General features: G+C 43.5%; 1 protein-coding gene across 6 annotated transcripts in view; it reads right to left on the bottom strand.

Moving 5' to 3' along the window:
* Positions 1 to 23,443, bottom strand: part of OXNAD1 (oxidoreductase NAD binding domain containing 1) — a 50,691-nt gene that overhangs the window by 13,482 nt on the left and 13,766 nt on the right. For all 6 annotated transcript variants that reach the window (XM_057737871.1, XM_057737874.1, XM_057737873.1 and 3 more), the window contains one exon: positions 6,261 to 6,367. In XM_057737871.1, the coding sequence (XP_057593854.1) occupies positions 6,261 to 6,367 (107 nt within the window). The remainder of the gene's footprint in view (positions 1 to 6,260; positions 6,368 to 23,443) is intronic.

Below are 23,443 nucleotides of genomic sequence, written 5' to 3'. Positions count from 1 at the left end.
ATATTTAACCTTGAAAAGCTGAAAACTCCCCCACTAAGAACAGAAACAAGACAAAGATGTCTGCTCTGACCACTTCTAGCCAAGGCAATTAAGCAAGAAAATGAAATAAAAGGCATCCAGATTGGAGAAAGAAGTTGCAGAAGACATAATATTGTATACAAAAAATTCCAAGGAATTTACTATAAATATATTAGAACTAATTAACAAGTTCAAATAAGGTTTCAGGATATAAAATCAACAATAAAAACCAATTCTTTTTCTACACACTAGCAATGAACAACCTAAATGTGAAATTAAGAAAAATAATTCTATTTGTAATAGAATAAAATAATTGGGAATAAACTGAAAAGAAGTTTAAGACCTGTGCAATGAAAACTACAAAACTGTTGAAAAAAATCAAAGAACATCTAAATAAACAGAAAGGCTTCTCATTCTCATGGACTGGAAGACCTAACACTGTTAAGATGGCATTAGTGCCCAAACTGACCTATAGATTCAATACAATACCTACCAAACCCTAGCTACTTTCTTTGCAGAAACTGATAAGTTGATCATAAAACTGATATGAAATTCAAGGAACCCACCAGAATCATCAAAACAATCTTAAAAAAGAAGAATAAATTTGGAGAATTCACCCCTTCTGATTTCAAAACTTATTATAAATCTATGGTAATAAGGACACTGTGGAACTGGCATAAGACAGGCATATATCAATGGCAAAGAACTGAGAATCCAGAAATAAACTCTTAGATTTACGGTCAAGTGATTTTCAACATGGATATCAACACAATTCAATGGCAAAAGAATAGTCTTTTCATAATCTATAAGTAGGGAAAAGAATCTGAAAAAGAACATATATATATAAAGTATATATATTCTATATTTTATATTATATATATTTTATATTATATATTTTATATATATGTGTGTGTATATATCTATATGTGTATATATATAAATAAATAACTGGATTACTTTACTGTATACCTGAAACTAGCACAACATTGCAAATCAACTATACTTCAATTAAACAAACAAAAACAACAAGTGGCGCTGGGACAACTGAACAGCCACACGAAAAGAACCAAGTCGGACCTCTACCTCACACCATATACAAACATTAACTCAGAATAGATCACAGACCTAAATATAAAAGCTAAAATTATAAACTCTTAGAAGACTTACACAGGAGTAACTCTTCCATGGCAACAGCTACTTAGAAATGACACAAAAGGTCAAAGAAAAAATGGAGAAACTAGATGGTATAATTTAAAAAATTTTGCCACAAATAATACCATCAAGAAAGTTAAAAGATGACCCTCAGAATAGGAGAAATTATTTCCAAATCATGTATCTCATAAGGAACTTTTATACACAATACATAAAGAACTCTTACAAGTCAGTAATAAAAAGACAACTCAAATAAAAAATGGGCAAAGATTTGTAGAAACATTTCTCCAAAGAAGATATATAAATGGCTAATAAGTACAGGAAAAATCCTCAACACCATTAGTTATTAGGGAAATGCAAATCAAAATCACAATGAGCTATCACTTCACACTCACTAGGATGGATGGCTAATCAAAAAGACAACAGCAAGTGTTAGTGAGGATCTGGAGAAATTAGAACCCTTACACACTGCTGGTGGGAATGTAAAATGGTCCTGCCACTTTAGAAAACAATTTGGCAGTGCCTGAAAATGTTAAACAGACATGACCAACAATTCCACTCCTAGCTATACACCAAAAGAGAAAACTGTATGTCCACTCAAAAACACGTACATGAATGTTCACAGCAGCAGTATTGATAAGAGTCTAAAAGTTTCAAAACAATCTAAACATTCATCAACTGAGGAATGCATAAACAAAATGTGGTACATCCACACGACAGAATGAAGGTACTGATTACATGCCACCACACTGATAGACAACGAAATTACGTTAAGTTAAAGAAACCGGTCACAAAAAAAGAGCACATACTGTATAATTCTATTGATATTAAATGCCCAGAACAGGCAAATCTGTAAAGACAGAAAGTAGAACAGTGGTTGCCTGAGGGGGTGAGGATGGGGAGTGAATGATACTCAGTACAGGGTTTCTTTCTGGGATGATGAGAAAGTTCTAAAATTTGACCGGGCTGATTGATCCCTGTACAATTCTGTGACTATATTAGAAATCACTGAATTGTACACTTTAAATCAGTGAATTTTATGATACGTAAAGTATATCTCAATAAAAGCTTTTTAAAAATATGTTTAAAAAGGCAACAAACACTCTCACTGGCGTCTGGAAAACTAAATAGGCTGATGCGGCCTCCTAAGCTCCAACCGTCTCATTTTCCTTCTTCTCTTCTAACCATTCTCCTGTAGTGGAGAGCTCTTGTGAGTTTCAAGCCTTCTACTCAATTGGATTCTATGTCACAGAAACTTTTTTGGGGGGTGGGGATTCTAGGAAACGCAACAAATCTAGTCACACACCAAGGAAAGAGAAATGCATTAGAAACTGGGACCACAGAAACTTCTCTTCCCCATGTCCAGGAAACTCAAATATCCAGTACAGCTGTTTTTCAGCCATCAAAGAGCAACAGTAAAAAAAAAAAAAAAAAAAGAAAAGAAAGAAAAAAAAAGCAGTAGTATATCATTTCCCTCCAGAGGCTTACACGAAAAGCACTTGATGTTCTCTCCTGATCTGATGATCTATGTATGGCGTTAAAAGATATTCTCTTCTCATCTCTGGCCTTAGATATCTGGTCATTTTTTATAGTCTTAGAAAATCAGTTCTGGACTGGAAGTGCTCCAGAAAAGGTCCCCAGGCTACTTCTGTCTATATTCACTTCCTTCTTTCCCATGAATACTCTAGTTTCCCTGCCATTTCAGACAAGATACAAATTTTAAAAGACTACAGCTAACATTCATTACCACAGTTAGCTACATGCTTTCAGAGAAGAGGTAAATGACATCTCCATAGTTTCTGTGTTTAAAAAAATTAATCTCCGAGCTACTTTTGCTGCTTTATCTCTTGAACTATAGCACCCTCTGCTGTTTGATGTTGATAAAGACCTTTCTCTCTGGTGAGTGAAAGGGAATCCCTCTTCTCTAGGAACTGATAACCCTTCACCTTTAAGAAAAAGGACTCCTTCATGAAATGCTACAGTAGAACCTCATCTGAATGGGCTTAAGAAAATATGCACAATACATATTTCATAAAACATCTTTCCATGAAAGAATGAAGTTTTAAACACACACACACGTACCCCTTTAAAAATGCCCTCTGCAAGATGAGCACCCAAAGGGCCTAGTTCTGTAGTGAAGCACACACATCCACATCCCGTGTGACACACCAGGCAGCCCCATCCTGCCCCAGGGCCCAGCACAGAGCAGGCACACAAACCACGCCCAATGACGATGCTTTAGCCATCAGCCACCATACCCGGCTACCGAACTCAGCAAACACGGCAGACGGCATCTGCCCACCATGAACATGCACTGGGGTTGCTATTGAGATAAAGGTGTCTTGGTTCCTGCCCTCAAAAAACTCTCTAATGGGAGGAAAATTAACAAATACATACGATTAATGGGGCTATGAAAAAAATCTGCTTAGGAGAGAGAAACCGCTCATCATTTGAGATCTGTCTGGAAGTCCCCATACTTGGTATAAATTTCTTCTTAGCTCCAACATATGTGATCCTGATTTTACCAGGAAAATACTAATAAAGCCACTAATTTTTTAAAAGAATTGCTTTGGGGGTGGGGCATGGGGAGAGGAGGTGAGGAAGAAGCAGTCAATTCCACTGGGGTGGAAGAACTAGGGAAGACTTCACAGAGGAATCCTGAAAGCCAGCGCTCATCAGACAAGCAGTGGCGGAGGGTGTCGTCTGAACAAAGATGCCACGGAATGCAGTACTTCCTCCGTGTGGTTGAGTGAGAGCTGGGCCTGCAAGGCTGTCTGTATACTGTCTACAGTGCAGCCGCCCTGCTAGCGGGGGAAGGAAGAGTCCTATTTCTCTACTCTTGCTCCTCTAATCGAATCACCTCTCTTCTCAGTGTCTTCCTCCTCTTTGTAGACCCCATTCACTTTCTTTTTTTTTTTTTTACCCCCATTCACTTTCAAGCCTAAAAACTTGTGTTATCTTGTACGAAGTCAGACACACCTTTCTCTCTCCAAAAACGCTTGGGCCTTGCTCCCCTGGGCGTGTTGTGTGCACAGCATGGGCATGGAGCATGCGCTGACTGCCCATCAGGGCAGCACCACAGTGGAGAGCTGCACTCGCCCACTCCTAGCAGGTCTGCTGCTCTTCCAGCAACAGCCTCACTGCAGGGAAACTGGCAGAGGAGCTAAGAGTTACGACCTGTCTCTTGGGCCTCACCAGCACAGATGATCTAACTGACAGAGTGAAACCCTGGCTACAACAAAAAACAAAAACAAACTCATAAAGTAAACATTAGACATTGTGTTAAATGCCTGATGTATCTCAAGACACAAAAATATCACTATTCCCTGTTTAAAGACATGGAAACTGAAGCCCAGAGCAAGAAGGAAGCCGCCCACATCACCACATCACAAAGCCAGCAGGTAGAAACGCAAGCCTGTGGGCCAGGCAGTCTGCAGAGCACGAGGCATGTGACCTGTGATACGGCCTCCCTGGGGGACAGACCAGCCCACATCACCGAACGCCCCAGGGAACCCTGAACCTGACAACTCCGGGCACTCACACGCTGAGTGAAGACCGTTGGTGGCACGCCCCAGCCCCGAGAGGGAATCCCGATCTTTCCACACCTAGCAGGGGAAGCGCCAACATTGACTAGCCCCCAGCGTCAGCGATACTACCAAATTCATTCACTGATGAGGTGCATGGAACACCTGCCCTGCGTGATTTCATCTTGAGGCTCACGGGGAGACCCTATTTCTATGCATATCACGAGGGAATGATGACATTTTTCTTACCAGGTAACTACAGTTTGCAAGTGCCAACACACTCCCACGCACACCGTGGAAGCAGTGGTGGAAGCAAGGTATAGGCTTCCTCTAATCAGGACACTGGGGTCAAAGTCTTGGCACAATTCCTAGTCGAAGGCAGAGATAATGGTGTGCACGGGACACAAACACTTCCCCAGAAGGGAAATGTGGAAAGACAGAGCATTGCTATTGAAGTTTGCACTTGTCAATGTAATAACAGCTAAACTAGTTTTGAAGGGTAAAAACATTGCCCACCCCCTAAACAGCCCAAATGCACTTAATATGTATCACTGAACATGTGCAAAGACTGCAGTAAATTGCTTCACAAACGCAAATTATTGCAATCAGCATCTTGTTTTCTAGTTCCAAATTCAAAGGCAAACTATTAACACAAGACTGCTAACTCTTGCTATTATCACACTTGCTTATTATCACACATCCTCCTTCTCACAAAACCACATTTCCAGATGGACTGCCAAAATTAGTCAAGTGACTCCTAAGAAAGACAACCAAGACTGACATGCCAGAAACTCATTTAGAAATGAATGCTTTATTTAAATAAAGGAAACGGACACCCAAACACACCTTTCCTAAGGAAATACAAGTTGCTTTATTTACCATTCAACTTGCACTGCAGCTCAGTGAGGGCATTTGCGGGAACAGTGGACAGCTGAGCTGTTACCCGGTCAGCACACTGACCAGCCCTCAGTCACGAGTGTGATATGGGCTGGGCCCGGATCAGGACAGGGATCCTGAGAATAAATCAGCAGATTTCAACTCCACCCAGACAAGGTAGGAGGGACGCAGGAATGCAGGCGAGAGGGTGGGCAGCTCTGTGACACAACTGGTTAGGATACCCAGTTTCAGACTGCTGTGTCTCCTGTGCACTTGACATAAAGAAGACTGATTTTTAAAAATGTATCCACCCCCAGCAGTACGTAACTGAAGAGATTTTACCGCAGTGCATTCTATTAGCAGCCATTCCTGCAGAACGTAATTACCAGGGCTGTTGGGTCCCCAGACCATAACCAGCTGCTTTGTTTCACTATGCAAAGCTCAAGGCAGCAATCTTCATCTATGACTGAGACGGTCATGGGCTCAAAACCAGGGTGAGCTCTGAGGCTAGGAAAGGAATCAGATTGTCCACACCAAAAAGAGGCTCAGGCCGAACACAGACGCTCCAGAATTCCTACTCCCTGGAGAAACAGTAGCCACAGAGGTCCTTTCCAGAAGGAAAAACAAGCTCTTGTGTGTCTGATGGCACCTAGAACACACTCACCCTTAGGAAACAGAAAAGCCACTTACCACTGGCCGGCTTTAAAAGAGAAGGCTTTATCAGCAACACGCAGCCGGAGCCTCTTCACCGATGGGGACTCGTCAGCTGCTCCACATACCTTAGCTGCCGACACGACCTGGAGCCAAAAGACCACAGCGGCTGAGGTTGGGTGCACACAATTCAGGAGCAAACTGTGGCTTTCTGGTAGCTAAGTTGGATTTTTTTTTTTTTTTTTTTTTTTGAAACTTACGAAGATGTGGTTTTTGAAAATTGCAAAACAAGGTAAAGCACACTTTGCTTTAGAATTCTGCCTACCACCAGGTGAACAAATTTTAACTATTTGAGGAGGCTTGCTATCATACTAACTGAATTTTATTCTGCGTACAAAAATCACCTCTGAAAGGGACCATTTAACAAGCGTGTATCTGCTGAGCGAGCGGCATGGGCCGCTCGCCGGGCCGGGCGCTCTAGGAAGAGCCGGGGCCTCGCCCGCCCCGCGCAGCCCTGCCTGCAGCCGGACTGCTCAGTCAGCGCTGGGTGTGCAAGGGGACCTACTGGCAGCCGCAAACTTGTTTGTCTGGAGCCGGCCAGAAGTCCACGACAGGCTGACTTCGGAAATTAAAAGCAAGCTCTTAGAAACTTTTTTTTTTTTTAGCAATTTCACAGAGTAAATTGTGTGCCTGTTGAATCTAATAACAGACAACAAATTGGGTGTGTACCCCTTGTGCCTTTGTTTTCTTCATTTATTTTTTCTAATTCATGTTTTATTATATAAGATATAAACAGTCCACAACCTTCAAACAACAAAAACGGCCCTTTGCTACAGATGGTTGGAGAAGCACCATTATAAGCAATGTATCTGGTTTCTAGAAAATCCTAAAAAGGTCTGAGTCAGGCACTCTTCAGTTAAGTGACATCCCTGCCTCCACATCCCTCAAATTCCAAATACCTCTACTTCCTACATTCCTTGTTTCTTCCACCTTTGGGTTTCTCTTCCTCCCAAACCTGGCACTTCTTCACAACAGGAGAGAAAAGACACTGACTCTTTCCTCCACCTACTGCCCGCCCTTCAGCTCCACTTCTGGCAGCAAATCAAATCAGTACCAGGTGCCCAAACTGCGTCCGTCTCCTTGGCCGTGTCATGTGCACGGCTCTACCAGGGGGCATCTCGGGAATCGTCAAGGTCAGTGAGCCTCCCACCCTAACGCTAGCTCCCCAGCCCCTCTTCTCCAACAGGACCAAGTCTAGCCAAACTACTGCGGGAGACAATTCTGAAAACTCCACAGGGAAGTTCTTCAGATGATGATGACGGTCTCCCTCGCCACCTCAAAATACCTCTTAAAATGTTGTGCCTTCGTCTTGCTCCTGTGTTTTTGCCAGTCCTCTCTCTCCTCTCCCTGAGACCAAGTGCAGGTGACTTTCCCCCGGAGCCTCTGCCTGCCGTCTGACCCTGGCCCCGCTGGCTCTGCCCAGAACGGTGCTTCACCAGCTCCCACCAGCCTCTCCTCCATGTGCAACCTCGCCCTCTAGACCCGATTCTCAGACATGATGCCCCATGCTAACTACTCAGCCCCCACAATTCAGCAGTAACAAGGACGCAGCAGAGGACGGCTGCGAACAGCACAGCTAGACTGCCTGGCGCTGAAGCCTGGCTCCACCACCTACCAGCTGTGTGACCTGCGCACACGTGGAGCCTAGCCCGCCTCAGCTAGGAGGTGAGAATAACAGCACTTCTGCCTCACAGAGTTGGTGAGAGGGTTAAATGAGACAATATATGCAAAGCATGTGTACCGCTGCCTAAGTGCTCATTAAGTGTCTGTTTTAATGTATCTTATTGTATTAATTGTAACGAATGTATCACTATTTATTTGTTATCACAAGAAATCGCACACTCTATCCATTTGCCATCGGCATGCCACCTCACCAGCGCTGCCATGCAGGACCTCGCACACCCACCACTGCACACCCCGGGGGCTGTTCTCATGGACAACACAGGACTGTAAAGCATGGTGGTCTTGCTACCACAGTCTATCTACTGTTTTCCTAGAACAAACTTAAAAGCCATACTGTCTTTAAGCTATCGTAGAAATCCTGCCTTTAAGCTCGGCCTCTACGGATACTTCTTTATCCAACAGAACCGCCCCTACTCTCTCGATGCTCTCTGCACCCACAGGTAACCTGGCTTCTGCTCTCCCGTGACTCCTCCCGAGCTTGGTGGACGCCTTCCTGAACAACCAAACTCAACATCTAGTCTCAGTTCTCAGCCCCCCTGATCTCTCTGAATTTGATGCTTCCCGTTTCCTTTCCATCCTGAAGCATCCTCCTTGCTGGGACAGCTGACGTTGAACTCTCCTGGTCCCCTCCGGCCTCTCTGACCTGGTGCCCCTGCCCCTTCTGCGCCCCTCCTCACACTTCCTCACCAGGAGCTTCCTCTGAACTGCCTCACTCCTGCTCCCCCTCCACCTCCGGGCCGAGGCCCTCGAGCCCCGCCAAAGCTACAAACCCTCCACCCCAACTCATCATTACTTTTCTGCCCATCACAGGCTCACACCCACACTCGCCTCTCACAACAGCCAGCGTCTGACGAGCGTACACCTCAGTGCGCACCAGGTGCTGCGCTCCACGTTTCATGTGCGCTAATTCATGCAGCTAATATGAATGACCACATCCTACCCCAGAAGCCAGCACTAGTACCCTGCACTCTGCAGGGAGGACGTGGAAAGCTTCGGGAACTTGCTCAAGCTCTCTCAGGCACAGCTGAGTCAGGACTCACACCCGGGCCTGCTTGGCCCTTGACCACCTGAGAGTCTGGATCCAATGGCAACCTCACTCACGTGCGCAACTACACCCACCACACTCGCTCCTTCCACAATGCTTCCTCGGGCGTGGTGCCTGGCACGGGAGGGGCAAAGCGGGAGAAGGCTGCTCCTGCCCTCAGAGGGCCCCGCAAAAGCAGCCACCTTCCACGACCAGGGTTTCAACTCTGGGTGCACCTCGGAGGCAGCAGGTCAAGTCCACAGCCACCTGGCTCACCCACACGCGGCTTGGGCTCGCCCCGAGCATGGCCAGCCCCGCGAGTTCAGCTCACGCCTCTTCCTCCCCATGCTCACCCCCGCCACCCAGAGTCAAGAACTCTGTTCTTCTCACTGGAAGTTCTGACTTGGCCTCCTTCTCATCTCCCTCAAAACAGCCAACAGGCGGGTATTCCTAATGTTCTGGCCTCAAAGGTTCAGCTCAAAACCCTCCAAGGGCTCCCAAACTCTCAGCTACAAACAAAATGCTGAAGGACCTTGGCAACTCCCACCAGCACAAGCTCCTCTTGGTTTACCAGCCCAACCGGACATCCTGCCAGTCCTCAAAGGCACCCGACACCTGCCTACATGGCAGAGCCCCGCTGAGGTCCTCTGGCAGGCACCCGCCCACCCTCGCCCATGGGCCCTGCTCAAACACCGCCCCCGCCCCAGGGCCTCCCTTTCCTCTCCATCCTCTCAACTCTGTCTACGTTTCCTCCTGTCTTATCATACTTAGCACATTTAATGTAAATATAGATACTCATGAACATGTCTTTTACACACACAGACAAGCCTCCTGAGGTCACGTACTGGATGGAATTTACATCTAGATCAACTCCCTACCTTAAGCAAGGGGCTAAGCACATAGTTAACAGTCAGTAAATAATGGACTGGCCAAAAAGTTCATTCAGGTTTTTCCAACGGAATGAACTTTTTGGCTACACCAATATTTGCAGAATGGATGAAAACTGCAACTTAAAATTGATTTCCAAAACAAAGGTTATTAGAAATTCAGGAGCTTTGTGTTGTTCGAAAAAAGAAAAAAAGGAGGTGGGGACCCCACTAAAGAAAATCTACGTTCATGTTCAAAACTGTGGAAAAAGGGAAGGCAGGGATTTCTTCAGTAGAACAGAAATCTTCCTTTGCCACACACTCTGCTTTAAATATCTTACTACAAAGACAAGTAATAACAGTCATCAGAGGACTCGCCATTACATTATTACTCTCCATTTTTTTAGCTTTACAAAAAAGAAACATTTGTTTTTATAAACAGTCATTATTGTCTTTCAATATAATAATCTGCAAGATCACAGCCACGAACTAATTATTTCATTTGTGACAGTTTAACGGGCATCTGTCAGAATCACTGAAAACTAGACATGTATAAGCTTTACACACATCCCAAAGAGTCACCTGGTGGCAGGGAAGTGACATTCATAACCACGGGGGAGGTGGGGAAAGGCACAGAGAATTTCAGCTGAGACAGGAGCATGCTTGACCAGCAAATGCCAGACTACGGAAAACGCATTCAACACTCACCTGCCAACGTCCCAATAAAAAATTTGACGAACAAGAGGAAAAAGTTACACTTTTTACTGAAAAAGTCCTATTTTCATTTAGATAGCCTCCATGACCAAAAATGTTCCCAGACACTTTCTGCCTACTGGTGTGTATACAAAAGGCAACGTACCTGTTGCTATTAGTGTGAAAAATCGGGGCAAAGCTGCTGGAACTGGTCACACAAAACACCTTGCACAATTCATGACTTGTAAAGACATGCCTCCCTATTGACACTTTATTTTCCTAATACAAACACTGTTCACTACACAAAGATTTCTAGCAATGTGGGTTAAAAACATTAGCAAACTCTTTTTGAAGGCTGTGTCTTTTATTTTTTTCTGAAGCTAGTCTTCTATAATTAAGAACTATAATCATGGCTCTGGTTTTATGCCATTCTTTCTCTATTTTTAGAAATAAACAAAACATGATGGAGAAACTGTAGGTTTTAACATTTGTACTTGTTCTCATACTTAACGGATCAAAAGATTTCACAACTCAAACCTCAACTAGCCATGTCCTAAGTTAAAACACATGGCAGGAAATGAAGTTTTCCATAAAATAACATCCAGACTCTTCTACTGTTCAATAAAATAACAATACATTTGCCAACTTTTACTAGCACACTTTTTTAACGCTTTGACAGAGTCAGCATCTAAAAGGAAATGCCATCATACTGACTGAAAGGTTTAATGGACCGTATTTTGATGTTCCTGCTGCTACAAAAGTCTCTGTGCAGGAAACGGGCCTTTCTCTGGGAAACCTAGCTGCCTTCCTCTGTTCACTCCCATTCATTCATTTGCTGGCTTAAAAATTTCGACAAAGTTGGAATTAGAGATGACCTGAAACAAAAACACAGTTGGGGCACAGAGCATTTCAGAGTCGAAGGAAAATTTAGTCTATATCAAGAAGAGTGTGTCATCTTACACATAAGGACACCAAGGCCCAGAGACATGATTTCAATTGCGGCTGTACACCAATCTGATGAGTAGGAATCTGATGAAAAGAAAATATTTTCACTGAATTAAATTACTGACAAGGAAAGACCACACAATTCTGCCAACTATACAACCTCTTCCGCAGTGCGTGCCGTCAACACCAGGGCCTGGTGTGACAATGCGCTCACCCTGCCCCTCCCGAAGAATCGCCAGTCCACCTAGGCTGAGGCTGTCTCTGCCCCCTCAAGCCTTCCCTCTCTCATGCATCACCCCTCTCTCCCCGTCTCCATGACAACCCAGGCGCCAGCGTTTGGGTCTTTGGCCTCACACCTGCAGCGAACACCTACACAGAGCGCTCGCCAAGGGCCAGGCACTTCACGTACTGTAATTCACTCCATCGTCACAACAACCCTAAGAGGTGGGTATCACTATCCTCCCCATTTTATACGTGAGAAAACTGAGGCCCCAGAGCTAGTACGTGGCAAAGCCAAGATCCGAATCCAGACACTTGACCACTGTGCTTTCCTGCTTCTCAAAATACAACAAATAAAACAAGCCTCTCCCTTAACCCAGCTGCCACCCCACTTTTCTGCTCCCATCCACGCAGAAAGTTTAAGAGTTATATATGGTCCTGGCTCCGCTTCCTTATTTCCCACTCTCTCCCCAGCACCATCCACCAGGCGTTCACACTCAGTGATGCACTGAAGCCAGCAGCTCCATCGACCGCCGTCCACTGTGCTGCATGCAGCCGCGACCTTCGGGTAGAATCCCATGTGGCTGGCTGCTCCTCCCGGACATGCTCTCCTCCTGGCTTCCCCAACACCTGCCGGGCGCTGCCAGCCACTCCCCCCGTCCCCACCGTGGCTCTCCTCCTCTGCCTGACCTCTAGATGTTGACGCCCCCAGCTGAGTCACGGGCCCTCGCCCCTACTCAACTGGCCTAAACTTTTCATCTCCAGCGGTGCACTCCTATCTCATGTATCCAACTGCCGCCTTCAATTTCCATTTCAAACACACATCCAACATACAACTCTTTTATCTCTCAAAGTTTCTTCCTTTTTATTATGGAAAACTTCAAACAAACACAAAACTAGTAAAAACAGTATAATGAATCTCCGTGTAGCTATGACCCAGATTCGATGGTTGAAGTGAGTCAACAAAGCTCACGGCTGATCTTGTCTCATGTGTGACTCCACCCACCTCCCCCTTCCCCCCCAGATTATCCCCCTCCTCCAAACATATTATTCTCTGTTTTAGTAAATGCATGCCACCATCACCGTCTTCCCCGATGATTCAAATCTCAAACTAGAAGTCAACTGGTCTCCTGTCCTTCTCTCACTAGCTGTACACCCCACCCCACCTGTGAATCCCATCAGCCCCACCCCCACGGCTGCCACCCTACTCTATCCCAAGCCACCGTCATCTCTGCCAGGACTATGTCAGTAGCCTCCAACGTGGTGTCAAAGCACCACAAAAGCCCGGAGCTCTACGGAGCCAAGAGATGACCCATTTACGGTGTAAATCACACGTCATTCCCCTGCTTTAAACCTCCCATTGCCCTGAGACTAAAACCACAACTCCTCATCCAAGGCCACAGCCGTTTCTACACCACGGGCTCTGCCCGCCTCTCATCTACCATCTTCTCTGAACATGCCGAGCTCATTCCCACCACAGAGCCTTGGCTCTCGCCAGTCCCTCTGCCGGGAATGCTGTGCACTTGGCTGCCTGAAATTTTTGCTTATTCAAGTCTCAGCCCAAATGTCACACAGCGATAGGAAATAGCCCCCCCACCCCCCATGACCCCACTGTATCTCCTCTGCTGTGTTTACCACAGCCGACGTTCTCTGGTTCACCTGCCCCACGTACCGCGGGGGCTTCACCTGCCTCACGCACTGCTGTATTCCCCACACCTGGAATGGGGCTAGGTCACAGCAAGCACTCAACACACATCTGTTGGATTGCAAGCAAAATCCATTTCATTTGATTGGATCCCTTAAGGGAAAAATGAAAAAGAGCCTTGCCTCTTAGATTACTTAATTTATTGAGAAAAAGTGTGTCAGTGAAAAGCACTGGCACTACACATTCCAGACACTAACAAGTTAAGCTCTGGGCCTAGATAAGAAGTAGCAGGTGAGGTAAGTTCTCATGTTCACAGGTCTCATCTGCGTATCATCCCTCTCCCTACTTTACAAAGTGACTCATCCAGGGAAGTACAGGTCATCAGCCACAGAAGAGATGTCGACTGAAAAAAATGCACAACCTAAAAGTTGAGAATTATGTTTTATTCCATTGACTTCCTGAGGACTTAAGCCTGGGATACAACCTCTCAGATAGCTCTAACCAGGATATGTAGGAGTTCTTGCAAAAAAGAAAAAGAAAAAAAGAAAAAACCCAGGTAGTCAACCACCAAAAGATTACTGCTAATTAAAGAAAAACCAGACATTCGAAATTAATGAATTTAGTGCTTTTCTAGGTATGGGAAGATGCAAGAGTCTGGGCTCAGTGAAATCATTCCTTTGCTATGCACCTTGGCTCTCTAGGGCCAGTGTCCTGCACCTCCATCCTGAATCCCCTCAGGGTGCACCATGGTGGGTGGTGGCAACAGGTGCTGATGACTTGGTGGCCCCAGTATCCTCTGTTTACTGAAATGGGCAGGTGACATTCTTTGTCCACAGTAGGATGAACACTTGCGTATGCCACTCTATGAAGCAGGCACTGAGAGCCTCTGTCAGGCAGCACTGTGCCAGGTACTGTGGCTACAGGGGCCTCCTCCTCTGTAGGCCTCCACTCACAACTGGGGGCCGGGCACCAAGGAGCCAGAGGCCAGCTGCCAGGCTATCAGACTGTACCTCCCTGGGAGATTCTCCAAGAGGCAGGGCCCAGGCCCCTACATGCTGGCAGCTTCCTCTAGGTGGCAGATACTTGAGGTCTCTTCCCACCACTCTCTGCTCTATCAGAGCCAACAGTGCCGTGAGGCTGGAATGCCAAGTACTGCTTGTCCCAATCTGGAAATCTCTAAAAGGTCCTCTGACCATCAGTCAAAGCAAATTAGGTATCCAACTGCTGGGAAACGTTCCATATAAAAAGATGCCCCCCACCACCTCCCAGGCTGAAGAAGGCCACTCCAGCATACAGTCTTCCCAAAATGTGTAGGTGATGACTAGCAGGGACGTGTAAGAGTTAAACTCAGGACACAATCCGGCTCTCCAACTAAGCAGCCCATTCCACTCAAATCCAAGCCTCAGCAAAACCGAGAGCTCAGCAGATCCTCAGCACTCAGTAACCCGCACCTGGCCCACAGGATCCCGAAGGTCTCTGCCCCAGGAGCCAGTCATCTGACTTCACTGCAGCGGCAGCAATTCCCCTCTTTGCTGTGCGTGACACTAAGTGAAGTTCTGATCTGGGACAGAGATAAGGCTGTGAGGACTTTATTTCCCACTGTGTTGCTCAATTGAACTTGCTCTAAATCAAGTGTCACGTTCCTCTGCGATAGTAGAAAGAAAGACCAATTTGACACCAAAGATCTGAGTTCAAGGGCTGAGTCATCCATTTACTTGAACAAGTCCTTTAAACTTAGGCCACCAATATAGTTTCTCACCCAAAACAGGGCCCTTATGAGAGTGGAAGGGGTGCTACTGACAATTACACCAGAGGAAGAGGCATAAGTCAGGACTACCCCAGGCAAACAGAAAGCAGGGTCATCCTATCTAAATCTCTGAAACCTTAATTTTCTCATCTGTGAAATGGGGATAAGCATCCTTATTTATTACCTCCCTCCCAGGGTGCTTCTGAGAATCAAGTAACAACTTATTGTCTAATCAGGGCTTTGTAAACAAAAGGCAACAATACACATAAGGCATCTGTATGATAAGGCATAGGCTTCGAAAAGAAGTACACTAGCACAATTAAAAAACAATAATCCCAGGACTTCCTAGGCAGCGCAGTGGTTAAGAATCCACCTGCCAATGCAGGGGACACAGGTTCAAGCCCTGCCCCAGGAAGATACCACATGCTGCGGAGCAACTAAGCCCATGCACCATAACTATTGAGCCTGTGCTCTAGAGCCCGTAAGCCACAACTATTGAGCCCATGTGCCGCAACTACTGAAGCCCACACACATAGAGCCCATGCGCCACAAGAAGAGAAGCCACCACAATTAGGAGAAAACACACCACAATGAAGAGTAGCCCCTGCTCACAGCAACTAGAGAAAGCCCATGTGCAGCAATGAAGACCCAACATAGCCAATTGAAAAATAAATGCAATAAGTAAATAAATTCATAAAAAACAAACAAGCCAATTAATCCCAAGGAGGAACACACCTAGACACACAGTAAGCAAACTGACAAAAATTAAAGACAAAGAGAAAAATGTTAAAAGCCACAAGGGAAAAGCGAAAAAGAACATACAAGGGAACTCCCATAAGACTATCAGCGGAATTTTCAGCAGAAACTCTTCAGGCCAAAAGGGAGTGGCATGATATATTTAAAGTGATGAAAGTGAAGAACCTACAACCAAGAAATGCTACCCAGCAAGGCTCTCGTTCAGATTTGACTGAGAAATCAAGAGCTTTAGAAACAAGCAAAAGCTAAAAGAACTCACCAACACCAAACCAGTTTTATGACAAACACTAAAGGAACTTCTTTAAGTGCAAAAGAAAAGGCCACAACTAGAAACAAGAGAATTACGAAAAGGAAAAGCTCACCAGTAAATGCAAACATAGCATAAAGGCAGGAAATCATCCACACACAAATATGGTATCAAAACCAGCAATCACGAGAATAGGAGAGCACAAGACTAGGATACTGGAAATGCATTTGAAATTAAGAGACCAGCAACTTAAAACAATCATGTATATATATAGACTGCTGTATCAAAACCTCATGGCAACCACAAACGAAAAATCTATAACAGATACACACATGAAAGAGAAAAAGGAATCCAAAAACAGTACTAAAGATAGTCATCATTTGCCTATTTCACAAAAGAACAAAAGAGGAAAGGAAGAAAAAAGACCTACAAAAACAAATCCAGAACAATTAATAAAATGGCAATAAGAATATACACATCAATAATTACCTTAAATGTTTAGATTAGGTATGTTTAGATTAAATGCCCCAACCAAAAGACATAGACTGGTTGAATGGATACAAAAACAAGACCCAAATATATGCTGTCTACAAGAGACTCAACTTCAGACCTAGGGACATATACAGACTGAAAGTGAGGGGATGGAGAAAGATATTCCATGCAAATGGAAATTAAAGAAAGCTGGGCTAGCAATACTCGTATCAGATAAAACAGACTTTAAAATAAAGACCTTTACAGGAGACAAAGGACACTACATAATGATCAAGGGATCAATCCAAGAAGATATAACAGTTGTAAATATATCTGCACCCAATATAGGAGCACCTCAATATATAAGGCGAATGTTAACAGACAAAAAAGGAGAAATTGACAGTAACATAATACTAGTGGGGGACTTCAACACCACACTTACATCAATGGACAGATCATCCAGACAGAAAAGGAATAAGGGAACAGAGGCCTTAAATGACACATTACACCAGATGGACTTAACTAATATTTAGAGTGTTCCATCTGAAAGCAGAATACACATTCTTTTCGAGTGTACATGGAACATTCTCCAGGATAGATCACATGCTGTGCTACAAAGCAAGCCTTGGTAAATTTAAGAAAACTGAAATCATATCAAGTATCTTTCCCAACCACAACACTATGAGATTACAAATCAACTACAAGAAGGAAAAAAAAAAAAAACTACAAAAAACACAAACACTTGGAGGTTAAACAATATGCTACTATACAACCAATGGCTCACTGATGAAATCAAAGTGGAAACTAAAGAATATCTAAAGACAAATGAAAATGAAAACACAATGATCCAGAACCTAGGGGACGTGGCAAAAGCAGTTCTAAAAAGGAAGTTTATAGCAAAACAAGCTTACTTCTGGAAACAAGAAAAATCTCAAACAACCTAACCTTACACCTAAAGCAATGAGAGAAAGAAGAACACAACCCAAAGTTAGTAGAAGGAAAGAAATCATAAAGAGCAGAGCAGAAATAAATGAAATACAGACTAAGAAAATAGACAAGATCAATGAAATTAAAAACTGCTTCTTTGAAAAAATAAACAAAATTGATAAACCTTTAGCAAGAATCACCAAGAAAAAGGGAGAAGGCCTGAATCAATAAAATTTGAAATGAAAAAGAAGTCACAACGGACCACAGAAATGCAAAGGGTCACAAGAGACTACTACAAGCAACTACATTCCAATAAAATGGACAACCTAGAAGAAATGGACAAATTCTTAGAAAAGTATAATCTCCCAAAACTGAACCAGAATGAAACAGAAAATATGAACAGACCAATTTAAAGTACTAAAATTGAATTTATGATTTAAAAACTCCAAAACATAGAAGTCCAGGACCAGATGGCTTCATGGATGAATTTTATCAAACATTTAGAGACAAGTTAACACCTATCCTTCTGAAACTGTTCCAAAAAATTGCAGAGGAAGGAATACTTCTGAACTCATTTCTATGAAGGCACCATCACCCTGATACCAAAACCAGACAAAGATACCAAGAAAAAAAGAAAATTACAGGTCAATATCATTGATGAACACAGGCTCAAAAATCCTCAACAAAATACTAGCAAACCAAATCCAAAAATATATTAAAAGGATCATACACCATGATTAAGTGGGATTTATCCCAAGATGCAAGGATTTTTCAACATTCACAAATCAATCAGTATGATACATCACACTAACAAACTGAAGAATAAAAACCACGTGACCATCTCAATAGATGTAGGAAAAAGCTTTTGATAAAATTCAACATCCATAACTCTCCAGAGAGTGGGCATAGAGGGAACCTACTTCAACATAATAAAGGCCATAGATGACAAACCCACAGCTAACATCATACTCCGCAGTGAAAAGCAGAAAGCATCTCCTCTAAGATCAGGAAAAAGTCAAGGATATCCACTCTTGCCACTTTTATTCAACATTGTTTTAGAAGTCTTAGCCACAGCAATCAGAAAAGAAAAAGAAATAAAAGAAGTACAAGTTGGAAAAGAAGTAAAACTCACTGCAGACGAAATGATCCTATACACAGAAAATCCTAAAGACACGATCAGAAGACTATTAGAGCTCATCAATGAATTTGGCAAAGTCACAGGATACAAAATTAATACACAGAGATCTGTTTCATTTCTAGACACTAACAACAAAAGATCAGAAAGAGAAATTAAGGAAACAATCCCATTTACCATCATGTCAAAAAGAATAAAATACCTAGAAATAAACCTACCTAAAGAGATAAAAGATCTGTACTTTGAAAACTGTAAGAAGCTGGTGAAAGAAATTGAAGATGACATACACAGATGGAAAGATATACCATGTTCTTGGACTGGAAGAATCAATATTGTCAAAATGACTATACTACCCAAGGCAATCTATATATTCAATGCAATCTCTATCAAATTACCAATGGCATTTTTCACAGAACTAGAACAAAAAATTTTTAAATTTGTATGGAAACACAAAAGACCCAGAATAGCCAAAACAATCTAGAGAAAGAAAAACAGGGCTGAAGGAATCAGGCTCCCTGACTTCAGACTATACTGCAAAGCTACAGTCATCAAAACAGTATGATACCGGCACAAAAACAGACATATAGATCAATGAAACAAGAGAGAAAGCCCAGAAATAAGCCCATGTACCTATGGTCAATCTACAACAAGGGAAGCAAGAACATACAATGGAGAAAAGACAGTCTCTTTAATAAGTGGTGCTGGGAAAACTGGATGGCTACATGTAAAAGAATGAAATTGGGAACTTCCTAGGTGGTGTAGTGGTTAAGAATCCACCTGCCAATGCAGAGCACATGGGTTCGATCCTTGGGCCAGGAAGATCCCACATGCTGCGGAGCAACTAAGCCCCTGCGCCACAACTACTGAGCCTGCACTTTAGAGCCCGTGAGCCACAACTATTGAGCCCATGTGCTGTAACTACTGAAGCCCATGTGCCTGGAGCCCGTGCTCCGTAACAAGAGAAGACACGGCAACTAGGAGCCCGTGCACCACAATGAACAGTAGCCCCCACTTGCCGCAACTAGACAAAGCCTGTGTATAGCAATGAAGACCCCACACAGCCAATAAATAAAATTTATAAAACAAAAAAACCCAAAAAAATAAAATAAAATCAAGCAAAAAAAAGAATGAAATTGGAACATTCTCTAACACCATGTACAAAAATAAACTCAAAATGGATTAAAGTCATAAATGTAAGACTAGACACTACAAAACTCCTAGAGGAAAATGTAGACAGGACACTCTTTGACTTAAATCACAGCAATATCTTTTTGAATCCATCTCCTAGAGCAGCAGTCCCCAACCTTTTTGGCACCAGGGACTGGTTTTATGGAAGATAATTTTTCCACAGATGGGGTGGGGGAATGTTTCAGGGTGATTCAAGCGCATTACATTTATTGTGCACTTTATTTCTATTATTACTACATTGTAATATATAATGAAATAATTATACAATTCACCACAACACAGAATCAGTGGGAGCCCTGAGCTTGTTTTTCTGCAACTAGATGGTCCCATCTGGGGGTGATGGGAGACAGTGACACCTGAAGTGTACTGCTTATGTCCAGTCTACTCCGTAATCTTGTTTTGGTTGCCGTCACTGCAGAAAACTCTGCTTCACAAAGATACGACGTGGGATATGGAAGCAGGCTTTTCAGTGCTTTTGTGGCAATCTCAGGATATTTCGCCTTGAATTTAATCCAGAACATATGGAGATTTGAAGTTGTCTCAAATATACTTTTAAGGCCACTGTGGTTTGCGATCTCAAGCATTTGATCCTCTTCTAACATGGACAAAGTTGATCCACCTGGCTCATTCACAAAATGGGTGGCGGATCCACTCCTTTCCCGTTTGGGGGTCCTTTGTGGTTGGGAAGTAATGCTCAAACTCTTTCGAAAGATGAAACAGGTGATCATGCACCAACTGGGAGAAAGAAGGCCCTGGGCTCAGTCTCTTTCAAAATCTCTGCTAATGTTTGAAACGTCAAAAATCCAGTGTTCACTCATTGCCCCCATAATTCCAGTTTGGCTCTGAATGCAGCCACTTTATCTGCTGACTTGAACACAGCTGTCGTTTTCCCCTGAAGTAACAGACAGAGTTCGCTGAGCAAGCTGAATATGTCACACAAGTAAGCAAGTTTTACAACCCATTTTGTGTCACTGAAATGTGCTGCCAGTGGTGACTGTTTTTCTAAAAGAAATCTCTGGAGCAGCTCTCTAACTCAAAAACTCTGGCCAGCGATCTACCTTTAGAGAGCCATCTCACTTCTGTGTGTAAGAGAAGCCGTGTGTGCTCTGCGTCCATCTCCTCACAGAGCTGCGCAAACAGACGTGAGTTAATGGCGTGTACTTTAATGTGGTTAATCATTTTAATCACATCCTGCAAAACACTGTTAAGTTCAGGTGACATTTTTGGGCTAGCCAGCATTTCTCTATGGGTGACACAGTGCACAGACATTCAGAAGCGACCTCTGTGATCCAAGTAGTGAAACCAGAAAGCTGTCCAGTCAGGACAGCCGCTCCATCCATGCATATACCGGCACAAAATGACCAATTCAGTTCTCCTGATATGTAACCATGCAAAGACTTGAACAGTTCTGCAGCTGTGGTGTTGGTTGGCAACCGAAGTGCACATAACATATCCTCATGCACATCCTCCTGAAAAAAATATACGGCACAAAAACAAGCGCTGCTGCCTTGTCAACACCAGACTGTGTACCATGGTGACTAATTAACCCTCTCTAACAACTGTCCCTCAATATCCTCTGCTATTTCATCAATTCATCTAGTCATGGTGCCAGCCAAAAGAGGAACATGTGCCACCTTTTCAACTGCAGCCTCTCCTAAAAGTTCACGACAAATGTCCTTAGCAGCAGGCAGGATCAACTCTTCATCAATAGTACAGGGGTTCTTAGCTTCAGCAATGCAGTTAGCCACTAAAAATGACGCTCTCAGTGCAGACACACTGGATGAAGTGGTGGCCTTCAAGAATTGCTTCTGTTCTTCATGTTCACATTTTTTTCTTTTGGAAAACTCCAAAGGCTTATCTTTTAATGCAGGGTGCTTGGTCGCCATATGGCAAAGCAGTTTTGAAAGTTTCATGGCTTCGCTGGATAGCCAGTCAATACACATTATACAGAGCAGGCTTGGAGAATGTGAATCACCTACTGCAATGAGCCCATAATTTAAGTAGGACTCTTGGTATTTTCTTTCAAATGCAGCTTTCTTTTTGTTGGCAGTCAGAGTCTTCTGCTGTCTCATCATTGGGTCTTTTCCCCTTTCCAAAGAAGCTCTCCAACGATGTTTGTTTTTTACTCATTTTGGCTAGGGTTAGCTTGTGGGCTTACCAAAACTGACTGAGACAAGTGCACAGTGCAGAAAAGAGGCATGGACAGAAGTGGTAAATAAAATAATGGGCAGGCCATGCAAGGACTAGAATAAGTGTTGGATTCTGACGTAAAGCCTGCCACCAGATGCAGTTGTACAACTGAAGTACAACTCACTCGCCACTATAAAGCCTGCCACCAGATGCAGCTTAATAGTCACTTGCCGCTTGCTGATAGGGTTTCGATATGAGTCTGCAAGCAACTGATTTACTATGGTCTCTGTGCAGTCAGACCTCTCTGCTAATGACGATCTGTATTTGCAGCCGCTCCCCAGCACTAGCATCACTGCCTCAGCTCCAGCCCAGATCATCAGGCATTCAATTCTCATAGGGATTGTGCAGCCTAGACCCCTCGCATGTGCAGGTCACAGTAGGGTTCATGCTCCTATGAGAATCTCATGCCGCTGCTGACCTGACAGGAGGCGGAGCTCAGATGGTGATGCAAGCGATGCAGAGCAGCTGTGAACACAGATGACACTTTGCTCATCCGCCTGTGGCTCACCTGCTGCTGTGTGGCCTGGTGCCTCACAGGCCACGGACTGGTACTGGTTTGTGGCCCCGGGTCTGGGGACCCCTGTCCTAGAGTAACAGAAATAAATATAAAAGTAAACAAATGGAACCTAATTAAAATTAAAGCTTTTGTACAGTAAAGAAAATCATAAACAAAATGAAAACAAAACCTACTGAACGGGAGAAAATACTGGCAAATGATGTAATCGACAAGGGATTAATCTCCAAAATACACAAACAGCTCATACAGATCAATATCAAAAAGTGAAAAAACCCAATCAAAAAATAGCCAGAAGATCTAAATAGACATTTCTCCAAAGAAGACATCCAGATGGCCAATAGGCACATGAAAAGATGCTCAACATTACTAATTATTAGAGAAATGCAAATCAAAACTACAATAAGATATCACCCGTCAGAATGGCATCATCGAAAAGTCTACAAATGATAAATGCTTGAGAGGGTGTGCTGAAAAAGGAACTCTCCCATATTGCTGGTGGGAATGCAAATTGGTACAGGCACATAGAGAACAGTATGGAGGTTCCTTAAAAAACTACCATATGATCCTACAATCCCACTTCTAGGCATATAGCCAGAGAAAACCATGATGTGAAAAGATACAGGCACCCCACTGTTCACTGAAGCACTACTTACAACAGCCAAGACATGGAAGCCACCTAAATGTCCACAGACAGATGAATGGATAAAGAAGATGTGATATATGTATACAATGGAATATTATTCGGCCATAAAAAAGAACGAAATAATGCCATTTGCAGCAACATGGATGGACCTAGAGATTACCACACTAACTGAAGTAACCCAAACAGAGAAAGACAAATATATGATATTGCTTATATGTGGAATCTAAAAAAAAAAAAAAAAAAAAATGATACAAATGAATTTATTT

Source organism: Hippopotamus amphibius, chromosome 6 (genome assembly GCF_030028045.1).
Source record: "Hippopotamus amphibius kiboko isolate mHipAmp2 chromosome 6, mHipAmp2.hap2, whole genome shotgun sequence".
Taxonomy (NCBI): Eukaryota; Metazoa; Chordata; class Mammalia; order Artiodactyla; family Hippopotamidae; genus Hippopotamus; species Hippopotamus amphibius.
Note: the sequence above shows the minus strand (reverse complement) of the source record. Positions and strands in the feature narration are given on the sequence as shown.